Source organism: Schistocerca gregaria, chromosome 6, assembly GCF_023897955.1.
Source record: "Schistocerca gregaria isolate iqSchGreg1 chromosome 6, iqSchGreg1.2, whole genome shotgun sequence".
NCBI classification, from domain to species: Eukaryota; Metazoa; Arthropoda; class Insecta; order Orthoptera; family Acrididae; genus Schistocerca; species Schistocerca gregaria.
The window spans coordinates 261,220,242-261,235,511 of record NC_064925.1 but is presented as its reverse complement, the minus strand read 5'-3'; the positions used below and the strand labels follow the sequence as shown (position 1 = coordinate 261,235,511).

Here is a 15,270-nt window from a genome sequence, read left to right as displayed (position 1 = left end):
AAATAGCAATTATCTGTAGTTATGAAGTCAGTATAAATAATTCTTTTTCAGATGCTTATGATATATTGTGTTCCTAGAACTCACTGTTCTTGTTACTGCTGGGGTTTCAGTTCAAAGACTGGTTTGAAGCACCTCTCCACCCTATTCTATCCTATGCAAACTTGTTTGTCTCTGTATAGCTACTGCAACCCATATACATTTGAATCTGCTGACTGAAATCATCTCTTGGTCTCACTCTGCAATTTTAACCCCCCCCCCCCTCCCCACCAAAACAAAAAACACACACACACTTGCCGGCTTGTTCCTTTGTGCCCACGACGTGTCCTATCAACTGGTCTCCTCTTTTCTCTCCAATTTGATTTAGTCTCTTCTCAACACTTATTCAATCCACTCATCCAATTTCCAGCCTTCAGCTACAGCACGACATTTCAAAATCTTCAGTTTTCTTCCTGGCCATAAAGCTCATGTTCACATTTCACTTTTGCACAACACTCGCCCCAGACAAATATCCTCTGAAAATTCTTCCTAACACTGAAATTTGCATTTGATGTTAACAAATTCTTTTTTTTTTAATGCTTTTCTTCCTATTGCCTGTCTGCAATTGATACCTTCTCTACTTAAGCAATATTAGCAATTTTGCTGCCCAAATAACAAAATTCATCACCCATATTTAGTGTCACAGTTTCTAATTCAGTTTCACCAAAACCAGCTGATTTAATTTGATTACATTCCATTACACTTATTAATGTGGATTTTATATCCTTTTTTCAAGCCACTTTCCATTGAGTTCCACTGCTCTTCCAAGTCCTTTGCTGTCTGACATAATTACTATGTCATCGGCAAACTACAAAGTTTTTATTTCTTCTTTCTGAACTTAAATTCCCACTGCAAATTTCTCCTTGGTCCCCTTCACAGTTAGCTCAATGTACTTACTGAATAACATAGGGGATATGCTACAACCCTGCCTCAATCCCTTCTCAATTACCGCTTGACTTACATGTCCTCTGACTCATTTAACTGCAGGCTGATTTTTGAACAAGTTGTCAAGAAGCTTTCCTCTCCTTATTTTATCTCTTTCAAATTTCAAAGAGTGTCTAAACTTTCTCTAAATCTACAAACATAGGTGTGGTTCTCTTTGACTCATCTCTTAGGTAAGACCTAGATCAGTATTGCCTCACACGTTTCTAAATTCCTCCAGAACCCTAAATGATTTTCCCCAAGGCCAGCTTCTATAAGTCTTTCCAGTCTGTAAATAATTAGTATCAGTATTTTGCAACTGTGACTTATTAAACTGATTGCTTGGAAGTATTCACAATAGTTGCACCTGCCTTCTTTGGAATTGGAATACTTTATTCTTCTTTAGGTCAGAGTATTTCCCTTCTTTCGTACATCTTGCATATTAGGTGGAATAACTTTGTAATGCTTGGTTCTCCAAAGGATCTAAATCTGAAGGAATATCATCTACTCCAGGGGCCTTCCACTTAGATCTTTCAGAACACATTATGTTCATGTTAACTAACCCCCCCCCCCCCCCCCACACACACACACACACACACACACACACACACACACACACAGAGAGAGAGAGAGAGAGAGAGAGAGAGAGAGAGAGGACACACTCACTTTTTAAATTACAAAACATTTTAAATGAAACAAGAAACTTCCATCTAGTTTGAATGTACAAAGTTATCCATTTTTGTTTCCTTGGATACTGACTGTAAATTAATACATTTGTTAAATCATTATTCTTATCTGTATTCAGCTATGTTTACTGTACCTTGTCCCATCCTGTTTGGCTCTCCTCATATTTGTCTGTTAAAAAGATTTACTTCAATAAAAACTAAATGAGGTGCTATTAATCTTTCATACTACTATAACAAGTAGTTAACAAAAATGCATTTTTGAAGACATAACATAGCTAACCTTCCTTTGGCAGCAAACCTCGGGCCAATGTGAGGTTGTAGTTCCGGAGCCTTCTCTCGTCCAGGACTCGCACGACTGAGACAAAAACAGCTCATCATGCAAGGGAATAATAAATACTGCAGCTAGTGATTTAGGCAGTCTGGAAACCTGAGCAGTTTGACTATTGTCTTTCATTATCTCAAATAGTACTTTTTTGTCCATGCTGCTACAATGATTGAACATGTTACCTTTGTACTGGCAGACGGACATGTAGACGAACATACATATATACATACCACATTTATTTGTTCCGAGTGCTATGTCAGCCACAAAATTAAACTAACAGGAGTTTTTGTTCTATTCATTCCAACTACTGCTCCAACTCAGTAACACCATAAAAAATTACTATTGATTTAGCAAACAATACAAACATTGCATACATCAAATTATTTCAGCCTGCGGCACATACTTCGTTATATTACATGCAACAGCAACATGCATTACACACAATATATACTGTAACAGCAATGGCCCTTAGGTTGAGTTGTAAGATGGGGTGTACTTCTACCAATCTGACTATTACAACAAGGAACACTGTATAACAAACTAGAAAGAAACAATACTGATACAAAAATTGTCACCGCACAAGCAATGAAGGAAATTAAATGAATATGTCTCATTAAAAATTGAGAGACTGGACAGAGACAGTAGATGACTACTGATCATTTGGAACCATAATTAACACAGGCAGTAAAAAAGGAGGAGGAGAATGAGCACTAAGTTACCATCAAGATCCTACATAAAGCATTATTTCCAGAAAGATTTGAATGGGGTGCACAAGTATAAGTCAACTGCATAGACTTTAAAGATTAAAATTGACATAGCAAAGAGGTTACGTCCAGAGAAGGAGGAGGAGAACGAGAACAAAAGGGGGGAGGGGAGAGGGAGGAGAAGCTCGAGGCAAGTCAATAACAGAGGGCAACAAATTGCAAAAGAGTAATTTCTTTGAGTCTGCAGCTCGTGGCAGCGTTCTTGCTTTCTGAATGCGGGGTCCAGGTTTGATTCCCTTTGGGGTCAGGGATTTTCATCTGCCTCGAGGTGACTGGGTGTTGTGTTGTCTTCATCATCATCATTCATCCCCATTATGGTCTAAGGGAGGCAACAGCAAACCACCTCCACTAGGACCTTGTCTAGAACGGTGGTGCGGGTCTCCCCCGCATTGACAAGGAGTATGGGACTTCATCATCATCAGTTTCTTTGAAAACGTATGAATGAATGAATGAATATTATCACAACAGTGGCTGGAGATAGACATGGAACCTTGTGCACTGTACTGTGTAGTAACTTATGCATAGAAAGCTAATGAGAGTATGGCAGAAAGAGGAAGATAAAATTTAAGTTGGAGAGGGTGGACTTTGAGATAAGGGACATAATATTGTTTCTTTTGACATTAATTCTCAACTACTGTATTCTGCACCCTCTCACTCATCATTACAGGTACATACATTATTCATACTATTCACAAATGGTGCTTTACCTTTCCATTACCTTGGTCACTTATTTTGTCCGGTGATGATTAGAAAGATTGTTTCATTAAAGCTGTTTATGCCTTATCTACAGTTTCAGTAAGGATGGTATTGATTAATATTATATGACTCATCTGATATCAGCATGAAATATTCTTCCAGTTCAAAAAATTTGAAAAACACAATTGCTTCATCAGTATGGCTAGTGTCTTAAACTTCAGTGAGTAAGATTCCTTCAATGAGATATACTACAATAAGTAAAGCACACAGATTCACTACATATGGTGATCTTACAGAACGAAAGTAGCCGAGTACTCTAGACTTTTCCAAATTACCCAATATTTCTTCCGGCATCCAAGTTTTCACAAAATTGTTATTTTGTGTCCTTTTCTAACATTCCAAACTGTGGTCCAAACATTTCATTTTTCACTTTTCCTTTCTTTTATTATGATTCTTTCATTCCAACTTTATTATTCTCCCTAAATGAATACTGTCCACAGTAACTGAGATCTCTCTGCAAAAATTTTCAGTCCAGTTTCAAGAGCAGCAGTATATAAAAATTGATCATTACAACAAAGATAGATATACTCAGTGAAACAAAAGCGAATTTTTCGTAAAACTGTTCACCGAGTAAAATATGCTTTTCCAATCATTAATAAGTATAGGAAAGAAAACTCTGAGTTCCAGACGCAACTCAAATGCAACTCATACACACAACCACAGTCTCAGGCAACTGAAGCCACATTGAGTGTTGAGTGTGGTTTCAATTGCCTGAGACTGTGTGTGTGTGTGTGTGTGTGTGTGTGTGTGTGTGTGTGTGTGTGTGTGTGATTTTTATTGTTGACAAAAGCCTTAATTGCTGAAAGCTTTGTTTATTTGTGACAGTCTTTTTGTTGTGCCTATTTGCGACTCAGCATCTCCGCTATCTGGTGAGTAGCAACTTTTCCTTTTCATAATATTGTTACATTCCATCTTGGTTTTTCCATGGTTTGAAAAATAAACTCCCTCACTTAGTTACAAAGAATGAAACATTCTGTGCTGGTAGTTAATTGTTAAGGCAGCATACAGATTTATTTCGCATCTCTGTAAGTTCCCTTCAAAGTGGGATCTATCAAAAAAAAATCTATGAATGATACAGTGTGTGAACATCTATGCAACAATGACACTCATTATTAAAAAAAGTGTAATTCGCTTTGTGAACTAAGAATTTTTTTGCATGCAGTGAAACTGCATCAGGAAACTGAAAGATAAGTTAATGTGTTAACTAATCTAAGTGGGGTAGGTATCACTCAGCCCAATAATGAAACAAATGTTGATACACAAAAGTTATGAGCAATAGATACAAATTTGTACAAAGACTGCAAATAACTTTAGCAGGTGGAAATTCTGATCAGAAGAGGCAGGAGTGAAATTTTGGTAGGGAAAAAATGTCTGCATTTTATTAGAATTACCAGTTAAAACGTATCACTTTGTAATGGGGCATGTGTACAGCATTTCATTAAGTATTTATATGGTTGTTTACCAATATGTGCTTTCACATGAAGTTTAGATATATATGGCAGATTTCTGAACAGTTCTAATAGATTGCCTGTCACTCATGCCAACATGACTGTGGCTTAGCAAATAAAAACTTCTAGGCTGTATACAGACGGCATTTATACTCTTACAACCATCCTAAAGAGAGTAAAATGGCTAACAATGTAAAACAAATATTTGATTGCAGAATACACTCAAATACTTCACAATACATGTAGTATGAGAATCCGTATATGCATTTTTCTAGCCAGAAATACATAGTTAACCTCACCAAGGTATTCTCAGCTTGCTATAAGTCAATGTTTTATTTTTCCTGTCCTTACAGATTAATAGCTAACAAACTGCCTAGATGTCATTCAAAACGAAGAATTAAATTCACAGCATACTTTGCAGTGTCACTTGTCATCTGCTCTGGTGCTTCTTTTGGTAATCTCTGTTTCCAGATAACTACCATGTTTTAACATCTTTTGCTGCATTCTAGTTTGTCTTCTGATCTATCTTTCTGGCATGCACTACAACCTATTTAATGTTAAGTACTTTTGTCCTGTTCAGTCACTACACTACACCTATAAATTTGAATTTCTTTTTCTTCAAGAATGTACTTGCAGATAAGAATTGTGGGTAAATGAGTTCAGACTACATGTGACAGCCTTGACAACTATGAAGAGTGTAAATACAGGGTTCTTGTTATAGAATAAATAGTGCATTGCTTATAGAGTAGTACACACTGCACAAAAAACTCTTTAGCAGACCATCATGTGCACAGGTTTCCAGGCTGCTCTTGAGAAAAATCACAGCTGGTAAAGAAACTATTAACATGGCTGTATATTTCTACAAAATACAACATTCTATGATTATTTTAATAATTACACAACATTTATGTAGGCAGAATTACATGCTAAAAAAGAAATAATGTAGAATGTTTTGTTAACAGGCAGCAAAAGAGCAAAAAACTGAAACTTAATGCACCAGATACTTATTAGAAAGGAGGTGAAAAAACAGTAGCACCAGGATGAAACCCAATAAATTAGATCATCATATAAATAAAATGGACATAGCAGATGAAACATTACAATCACATACATACCTCAGAAACAGATTGATTATGTCATGTTGAAATACATAATAATAGTAACCACCACCATCATTAACCTAATTATTATAATACTTTATTACAGTTTAACATATTATTAATAATTAGATTACAGAAGCAAAAATTTGAAGAGCCATACTACATGCAGAGGTCCAACAAACTGTTTAATGTGACCTGATGACTATCAACTTGATATAACAACACTGAGGTAGTGGAGAAGATCTAGAGCATAACCTTTGATCAAAAGAAGACAATAAAATAACCATAAAATGGAATACAAAATTCTTTAATCCTTGTAGGAGACTTGCTAACCCCATGAGGGAATCAGTAAAGCTATCCTAATACATCCTGAGATACAAATGCACAGTATTAATATGCAATGAAGAAAAGGTAGCTCAACTTGGCCATATACATCAGACAGATGTGTCACCAGTTTAAGAGCTGCATAGCTCAATATTTGGACAACCTAGAAATCAGTGATTCGAGGTACTAATAAGTACAGTTTGCGTAATGGTGGTCCAATGTCTCAGAAATTTGATTTACCAAAATGTACGACACGCCAAGCCACTGGTAAGGAACAAATAGGCCCGTCACCATGTAGCGTAGCTAATGCCTGAGCAGTGTTCCAAAGTGAAATTCGATAACAATGTAATCACTTCCAAGCTAAAACAGAGATTCAAAGAAGATTGGGACAACTTCAACAACAGCAGCCAGGATTGATCATCACCTTTAACATCAGAATGGCAGAGTTTTTTAGATACCTAAAATGGCAGACTGGGGTCATTTTGAGTCCGGATAAAATATTTTCACATTTGACTTATATAAACAAGGGATATATTTTGATATATGTTAACCTCTACCATTCTCCGAGTTATAACAATAATTATTTATCATGACACTTAACATGCTGCATACTTATTTCAATAACAAAATTATCAATAAAATTCATGCCAACAAGTTTCCTAAAACTTTAGACTTCCATATAGCAACTATTTGTAAATCCTTCAAGACACATTTAGTATCAATGTGTGCATTTCGCACAGCTGAATTCTATGATCACACATTTTTTCCTCGCACAGCTTTGTGGTGCTTTACGCAGTTGTCGCTGGTCTTGTTGCCTTTGCAGAAGCGTATTTGGCACTTGTTTCACTTTCTAGATAATTTTGGCCATGTACTCTCTTCCTTTGTTGGTTCATCTTCCAGCTCTTTCATTCCCTTGAATTGATTCAACAGCTGCAGAGTGAACTACTGTCTTTCCATTTTCTTGTCATTACTATTTTATAAATGACTCATGTATTTATTATCACCAAGTCCAAAACGATGTTGAAGACATGAATTGGCCATCTCCTACATGCAATCTTCGTAGTAAATTTAAAGGCCTTTTGATCAACCACGTCCACCCCATACTTTGTTGCACTGTAGAATGTTACTGTTTCAGATTTCTTCTTTCCTTCTTTGCTCATTGTCACTTCAGCATGCAATGAACTCAGAAGAATTACATTTTTTATTCTTCCTTCCTTGGTATAAGGTGACAGTGTGCAGTCTGTGTTGCCAGTCTGGCACAGAATGGTGATGGGAGTGTATTTCAGAATTTGGCTTCTTAATCTCATCAGGGATTTCACAACATATCTTAATCACTGAAAAATCTAATTAAGGTTCATTTTCTTTGAACTTCTTAGCAAGTTGAAGCACCGTGAAGAAGTTGTCTGTCATCACATTTCTTCCTTGATTCAGAAATGGCTACACGAGACTCGTAATGACATACTCTCCAATTGGTTGAGGAATGGGAACAATTTAAAAGTGCTGTGGTATTAGCTGCAGTAGTTGCATGCAGAAGGATAAGTGGCAGAAACTGGTGAAAGGAGAAACCATGGTGAAATGAGAGAGTCAAGGAGGTAGTGGGAGGGAAGAACAATGCCTTCATACTGAGGTTCCAAGAAAGAATTGGGTTAGCAATATAGGAATATAAAAAAAAGAAGAAAGAGGCAAATAATGCGGTGGCTGAGGAGTGAAGAAAGTGGTTGGAAGAATGGACAGCCAGTGTCGGTTGGTCACAGCCATTGTGCTCCCTGCCGCCGTTGGATAAGCAGCTGCAGCAGCAAGTCGTATAACCCTAGCTTACTTATTTGTTAGATAGTTTAATTAATTTCTTTGCGTGTTTTTGGGTACTTGCATTGTTTAATTCATATATTTCGGGCGTATTATGGTATTTGACAGCTGTAGCATCGCGCTTTAGTGTTTACTTGGTAGATTCTTATTTAAATTGCGTGTGAGTTTCGTATAGGAGGTGCAATTTCGAGTTTTAGTTACTGTAATCGTAAATTCAGCAGATTGTAGCGCAGTCGTTAGGCATTTGTACAGGTTAGTTGATACATTCTTTGCGTGTTTCGCTTGCGTTATCTAGGCACGGACTCTTGTTTCAGTAACTGTTGTTCAACATCGATTAGAATGGACAGGGACTACGATTGCTGTGTTCGGATGAGGGCTGACTTGGCATCCATCCCTTCGCTCACAGCTGCAATCGGCGCTGACTTCGGTCGCGCAGCTTGAGGCTGTTGCCAATGGGCACCACTGTGGGGAGCCGGACTTGGATATCACGGGGATGTCAACCTCGTCCCGTCTGTCCCCATATCGGTCTGCCGCTGTGGTTGCCCCGGTTGCTGCCTGCAGTGGGGCTGAGCCCTCGCCTGTGGTTGATTGGGAGGTCGTTCCAAGGCGTGGCAGGCACCGAAAGGCGTCCCCAGAGGCTGATCAGAAAGCCTCCACGGTGTGTCTGACAAACCGGTTTCAGGCACTGTCTCTGGCTGAGCCAGATGCAGCTGCCTGCCCTGTTTCAGAGGATCATTCTCAGCCTTCAAGGTCCGGGCAATCGCAGAGGGTGGGCTTACTGGTAGTTGGGAGCTCCAATGTTAGGCGCGTAATGGGGCCCCTTAGGGATACGGCGGCTAAGGAGGGGAAGAAATCTAGTGTGCACTCCGTGTGCATTCCGGGAGGAGTCATTCCTGATGTGGAAAGGGTACTTCCGGATGCCATGAAGAGCACAGGGTGCAGCCAGCTGCAGGTGGTGGCATATGTCGGCACTAATGACGTGTGTCGCTTTGGATCTGAGGAAATTCTTTCTGGATTCCAGCGGCTATCTGATTTGGTGAAGGCTGCTGGTCTTGCTTACGAGATGAAGGCAGAGCTCACCATCTGCAGCATTGTTGACAGAACCGACTGCGGACCTTTGGTGCAGAGCCGGGTGGAGGGTCTGAATCAGAGGCTCAGACGGTTTTGCGACCGTGTTGGCTGCAGATTCCTTGACTTGCGCCATAGGGTGGTGGGGTTTCGGGTTCCGCTGAATAGGTCAGGAGCTCACTACACTCAGCTGGCGGCTACATGGGTAGCGGAGGCTGTGTGGCGTGGACTGGGCGGTTTTTTAGGTTAGGAGGCCTCGGGAAAGTACGGGGTGGGCTGCAATGTCAAAGGGTGCATGGCAATTACAGGACGTGCTTGGATCAAGGAACAGTCAGAATTATACTTGTAAATTGTTGTAGTTGCGCTGGAAAAGTCCCTGAGCTTCAAGCACTAATAGAAAGCACAGAAGCTGATATCGTTATAGGTACAGAAAACTGGCTAAAGCCTGAAATAAGTTCTGCAGAAATTTTTACGAAGTCTCAGACGGTGTTCAGGAAAGATAGATTAGGCAGAATTGGTGGTGGAGTGTTTGTGTCTGTCAGTAGTGGTTTATCTTGTAGTGAAGTCGAAGTAGATACTCCATGCGAATTGGTATGGGTGGAGGTTATACTTAACAGCCGAATTAAGTTAATAATTGGCTCCTTCTACCGACCCCAAGACTCCGATGATACAGATGCGGAACAGTTCACAGAAAGTTTGAGTCTCATAACAAATAAATACCCCACTCATACGGTTATAGTTGGTGGGGACTTCAACCAACCCTCGGTATGTTGGCAAAAATACTTGTTCAAAACCGGTGGTAGGCAGAAAACGTCTTCCGAGATTGTCCTAAATGCTTTCTCCGAAAATTACTTCGAGCAGTTAGTCCACGAACCCACGCGAATTGTAAACAGTTGCGAAAACACACTTGACCTGTTAGCCACAAACAATCCAGAGCTGATAGAGAGCATACAGGGATTAGTGATCACAAGGTCGTTGTAGCTAGGCTCAATACCATTTCTTCCAAATCCATCAGAAACAAACGTAAAATAATTTTATTTGAAAAAGTGGATAAAGTGTCTCTAGAAGCCTTCCTAAAAGACAATTTCCATTCCTTCCGAACTGACTATGCGAATGTAGACGAGATGTGGCTCAAATTCAAAGATATAGTAGCAACAGCAGTTGAGATGTTCATACCTCATAAATTGGTAGGAGATGGAACGGATCCCCCGTGGTACACAAAAAAGGTCCGAACGCTGTTGCAGAGGCAACGGAAAAAGCATGCGAAGTTCAGAAGAACGCGAAATCCCGAAGATGGGCTAAAATTTACAGACGCGCAAAATTTGGCACGTACTTCGATGTGAGATGCCTTTAATAGGTTCCACAACGAAACAGTGTCTCGAAATTTGGTAGAAAATCCGAAGAAATTCTGGTTGTATGTAAAGTACACAAGCGGCAAGACGCAGTCAATACCTTCGCTGCGCAGTGCCGATGGTACTGTTACCGACGACTGTGCCGCTAAAGCGGAGTTATTGAATGCAGTTTTCCGAAATTCCTTCACCAGGGAAGACAAATGGAATATTCCAGAATTTGAAACACGAACATCTGCTAGCATGAGTTTCTTAGAAGTAAATACCTTAGGGGTTGCGAAGCAACTCAAATAGCTTGATACGGGCAAGTCTTCAGGTCCAGATTGTATAGCGATTAGGTTCCTTTCAGATTACGCTAATACTATAGCTCCCTACTTAGCACTCATATACAACCGCTCGCTCACGGATAGATCTGTACCTACAGATTGGAAAATTGCGCAGGTCGCACCAGTGTTCAAGAAGGGTAGTAGGAGTAATCCATTTAACTACAGACCTATACCATTGACGTCGGTTTGCAGGAAGGTATTGGAGCATATACTGTATTCAAACATTATGAATCACCTCGAAGGGAACGATCTATTGACACGTAATCAGCATGGCTTCAGAAAACATCGCTCTTGTGCAACGCAGCTAGCTCTTTATTCGCCCGAAGTAATGGCCGCTATCGACAGGGGATCTCAAGTTGATTCCGTATTTCTAGATTTCCAGAAAGCTTTTGACACCGTTCCTCACAAGCGACTTCTAATCAAGCTGCGGAGCTATGGGGTATCGTTTCAGTTGTGCGACTGGATTCGTGATTTCCTGTCAGGAAGGTCGCAGTTCGTATTAATAGATGGCAAATCATCGAGTAAAACTGAAGTGATATCAGGTGTTCCCCAGGGAAGCGTCCTGGAACCTCTGCTGTTCCTGATCTATATAAATGACCTGGGTGACAATCTGAGCAGTTCTCTTAGATTGTTCGCAGATGATGCTGTAATTTACCGTCTAGTAAGGTCATCCGAAGACCAGTATCAGTTGCAAAGCGATTTAGAAAAGATTGCTGTATGGTGTGTCAGGTGGCAGTTGACGCTAAATAACGAAAAGTGTGAGATGATCCACATGAGTTCCAAAAGAAATCCGTTGGAATTCGATTCTCGATAAATAGTACAATTCTCAAGGCTGTCAATTCAACTAAGTACCTGGGTGTTAAAATTACGAACAACTTCAGTTGGAAGGACCACATAGATAATGGAAGGCGAGCCAAAGGTTGTGTTTCATTGGCAGGACACTTAGAAGATGCAACAAGTCCACTAAAGAGACAGCTTACACTACACTCGTTCGTCCTCTGCGTGGTGTGGGATCCTTACCAGGTGGGATTGACGGAGGACATCGAAAGGGTGCTAAAAAGGGCAGCTCGTTTTGTATTATCGCGTTATAGGGGAGAGTGTGGCAGATATGATACACGAGTTGGGATGGAAGTCATTACAGCATAGACGTTTTTCGTCGCGGCGAGACCTTTTTACGAAATTGCAGTCACCAACTTTCTCTTCCGAATGCGAAAATATTTTGTTGAGTCCAACCTACATAGGTAGGAATGATCATCAAAATAGAATAAGAGAAATCAGAGCTCGAACAGAAAGGTTTAGGTGTTCGTTTTTCCCGCTCGCTGTTCGGGACTGGAATAGTAGAGAGAGAGTATGATTGTGGTTCGATGAACCCTCTGCCAAGCACTTAAATGTGAATTGCAGAGTAGCCATGTAGATGTGATGGAAGAAGATAGCAAAGGAAATAACAAAGTATTGTATGGAATGGTCAAAAGCATGAGGAGAGGTTTGAAAGAGGATGCAATGATAGGAAGGTGAAAGTAGTTAATAACAAAGAGACTGTGAAGATAGTGTGGAAGGAGAACTCTGAGCACATGCTAAACCCGAACAGATTTGGATATGAGGATGAAAGACTTAAGGTGGTAGAAGTAAAATATGGGTGGAGGGGGGAAGAAGGACCTGACATGAAAAAAAAATGGTAACGCTACAGGACAAGACAAAAAGATAAGTCACCAGGTAAGGACGGAGTAAGTGTCAAAATCGTCAAGGCAGAAAGGGGAGGACGGAAAGTGGATGTACCGCATGACGAGGGTGGTGTGGAATGAGAAGACTCCAAAATATTGGAAGAGGCAATAACTGACCCTATATTGAAGAAAAGGATTATGAAGGATTGTAGAAACTACACGGGGAAGTCATGCTGATACCACACTGGGCCAATATAAATGAAAAGATCCTGGAGGACAGACCCTGAATGAGGGCCGGGAACAAACAGAGAGGAACAGTAAGGCTTCACACCTGGTGGGTCAACTATTGACCTCATATTTGCTGTGAGGCAACTCCAGGAGCATCACTATGAATTTGGGGAAGGCCTTGTGATTGCCTTTCTCAATGTAGAAAAGGCATTTGATAGCATCTGGAAAGCACTAGAAAAGAAGGGCGTGGAAAAAATAGACAATAAGCAGAATGGAGGAGATGTTCTATGGAAGCCATAGCTGTGTGAAAGTGAGAAATGAAAGGATGGATTGGTTCCAGCAAACAAATAGTGTGGAACAGGAGAGAGGATAGTCATCTCTCCTCTTCATCACAGTCTTGGCTGAGATAATGACTAAGGTGGCAGAAAAAACTGGAAAAAGCAATAGTGCTCACAGATGACTTAATGATCTGGGGAAACAGTGAAGAGGAGGTTCAGAAACAGCTGGATGCTTGGGAAGAAACTGTGAAACAGTATAGTATCAAATTTAACGGAATTAAATTTAATGTAAATATATGCGAGATCCTGATTATGACTAGAAAGAAAGATAGACCAACTAGTAGAATACAAATTGGAGGTGAAAAGCTGAAGATGGTGGAAAGTTTCAAGAACTTGGAAAGTGTGATAGACGAAAATGGAAGGAGTGAGAAAGAGACCAGGGAATGTGGCAGACAGGCAGAAGCATTCCTGTGAAGTAATATGAGCCTGGTTTAGAACAAAGATGTCCATCAAAAAAAGCAAAGAAGTAAGACATTGAAAGTACTACATCCTAACATTGGCCTATGCATCTGAAATATAGGCAATGAAGAAAATAAATGTAAGCAGGTTACTGGCAGGTTAAATAAAGTTTCTCAGAAGTAGGATAGGAGTAACAAGAAGATGCAGGGTGAGGAATGAGAGAGTAAGGAAAATAATGAAAGAAGAACCCTTGCAGGGCAGATAGACACACCAAGGCTAAGATGGTATTGGCACTTGAAGAGAACAGAAAACAAGTAGATTCCTAAGAGGATACACAAAATGGAGATGCAAAGGAAAATGACCAAGAGGAAAACCAAGGGACAGAAGGCTGAAAGATGTGGAGGAGTGCATTGAAGAAAAGAGGCAAGGACTTGACCAGAGTGATCACAGAAAGATTGTGTGAAAACAGGACAATATGGCAAAGCTTATGTTCCAAACAGACCCAACCTGTCATTAGAAACTATTGACGATGTGCTGAAACCCGGAAAGACTGGAGATAATCCTAGGAATTACAGACCAATATCCCTGCTATGTACCTCCTATAAATTATTCGAGAGAATATTGCTGACTAGATTAACTCCATACATCGAAGCCAAACTCCCAACATACCAAGCGGGTTTCCGAGCAGGTAGAAACTGCTGCGATCAAGTGCTGTTCCTCACAACCTATATTGAGAAAGGCTTCCAGAACAAGATGAAAACTGGCCTGATCCTCATAGACCTCACATCAGCTTACGACAGAGTATGGATTGAAGGGTTACTGCTTAAGCTAACCAGAATCATAAATTGCAAGCAGACTTAGAAACTACTCAAGAACATACTAACGAATAGGAAAATCAAGGTCTCACTCCATGGTACGAACAGTAAGAGCATGGTCTGCCACAGGGTTCGGCACTAGCACCCGCTCTCTTCAATCTATATATAGCTGACTTGCCAGAAACTAAATCATGCAATTTTGCATATGCAGATGACCTGGCCATCGCATATCAGAGTAAAAACTACAACGGTCTCGACGAAAACACTGAATGCAGACCTTGAAGTCCTGAACACCTATTACTCCAAGTGGCACCTACTTCCCAACCCCAACAAAACAACCAGCACCATAATGCACCTCAACAACAGAGAGACACACAGAAAATTACTGGTCTTTTCGAATGGCCAAAACATAAGACATGAGGATAAGCCTAAATATTTGGGAGTGAAACTAGATCGGACCCTAACGTACAGCTTACACCTCGAAGACACAAAGCAAAAACTAAAATCCCGCAATGCTATCCTTTCGAAACTGGCTGGAACAACATGGGGATGTGGAGCGAGCACTTTGAGAACTTCAGCACTAGCCCTTGTCTACAGTGTGGCTGAAAACTGTTCACCAGTCTGGAGGAGAAGTGCACACATATCTAAAGTGGATGTCCAGCTGAGGGAGACAACGCGAATAATCTCGGGAACACTCAGGCCTCCAGAAATCAGGCGATCACAGCTAGCCCTAAAAACCCACAGGAAAATTATAGACAACCCGGACCTCCCTATCCACCAAGATCTGACACCGACAAACAGGCTTAAATCCAGATCACCTTTTTGGAAAATCGGTGAAGAACTACAAGCCTTTGAGCCGAGAACAGCCTGGAACAAAGTATGGTCGGCAAGTGAATTTAAGAACAAAAATTTAGTACACG

The 15,270-nt window shown here is 40.4% G+C and overlaps 1 protein-coding gene across 50 annotated transcripts in view; it reads right to left on the bottom strand.

Annotated features, from left to right (window-relative positions):
- LOC126279005 (microtubule-actin cross-linking factor 1) overlaps positions 1-15,270 on the bottom strand; it is a 485,047-nt gene that overhangs the window by 63,906 nt on the left and 405,871 nt on the right. For 44 of the 50 annotated variants that reach the window (XM_049979354.1, XM_049979337.1, XM_049979346.1 and 41 more), the window contains one exon: positions 1,924-1,998. The exons of the other annotated variants lie outside the window; for them this stretch is intronic. In XM_049979354.1, coding sequence (XP_049835311.1) covers positions 1,924-1,998 — 75 coding nt within the window. The remainder of the gene's footprint in view (positions 1-1,923; positions 1,999-15,270) is intronic. 50 annotated transcript variants of the gene reach the window in all.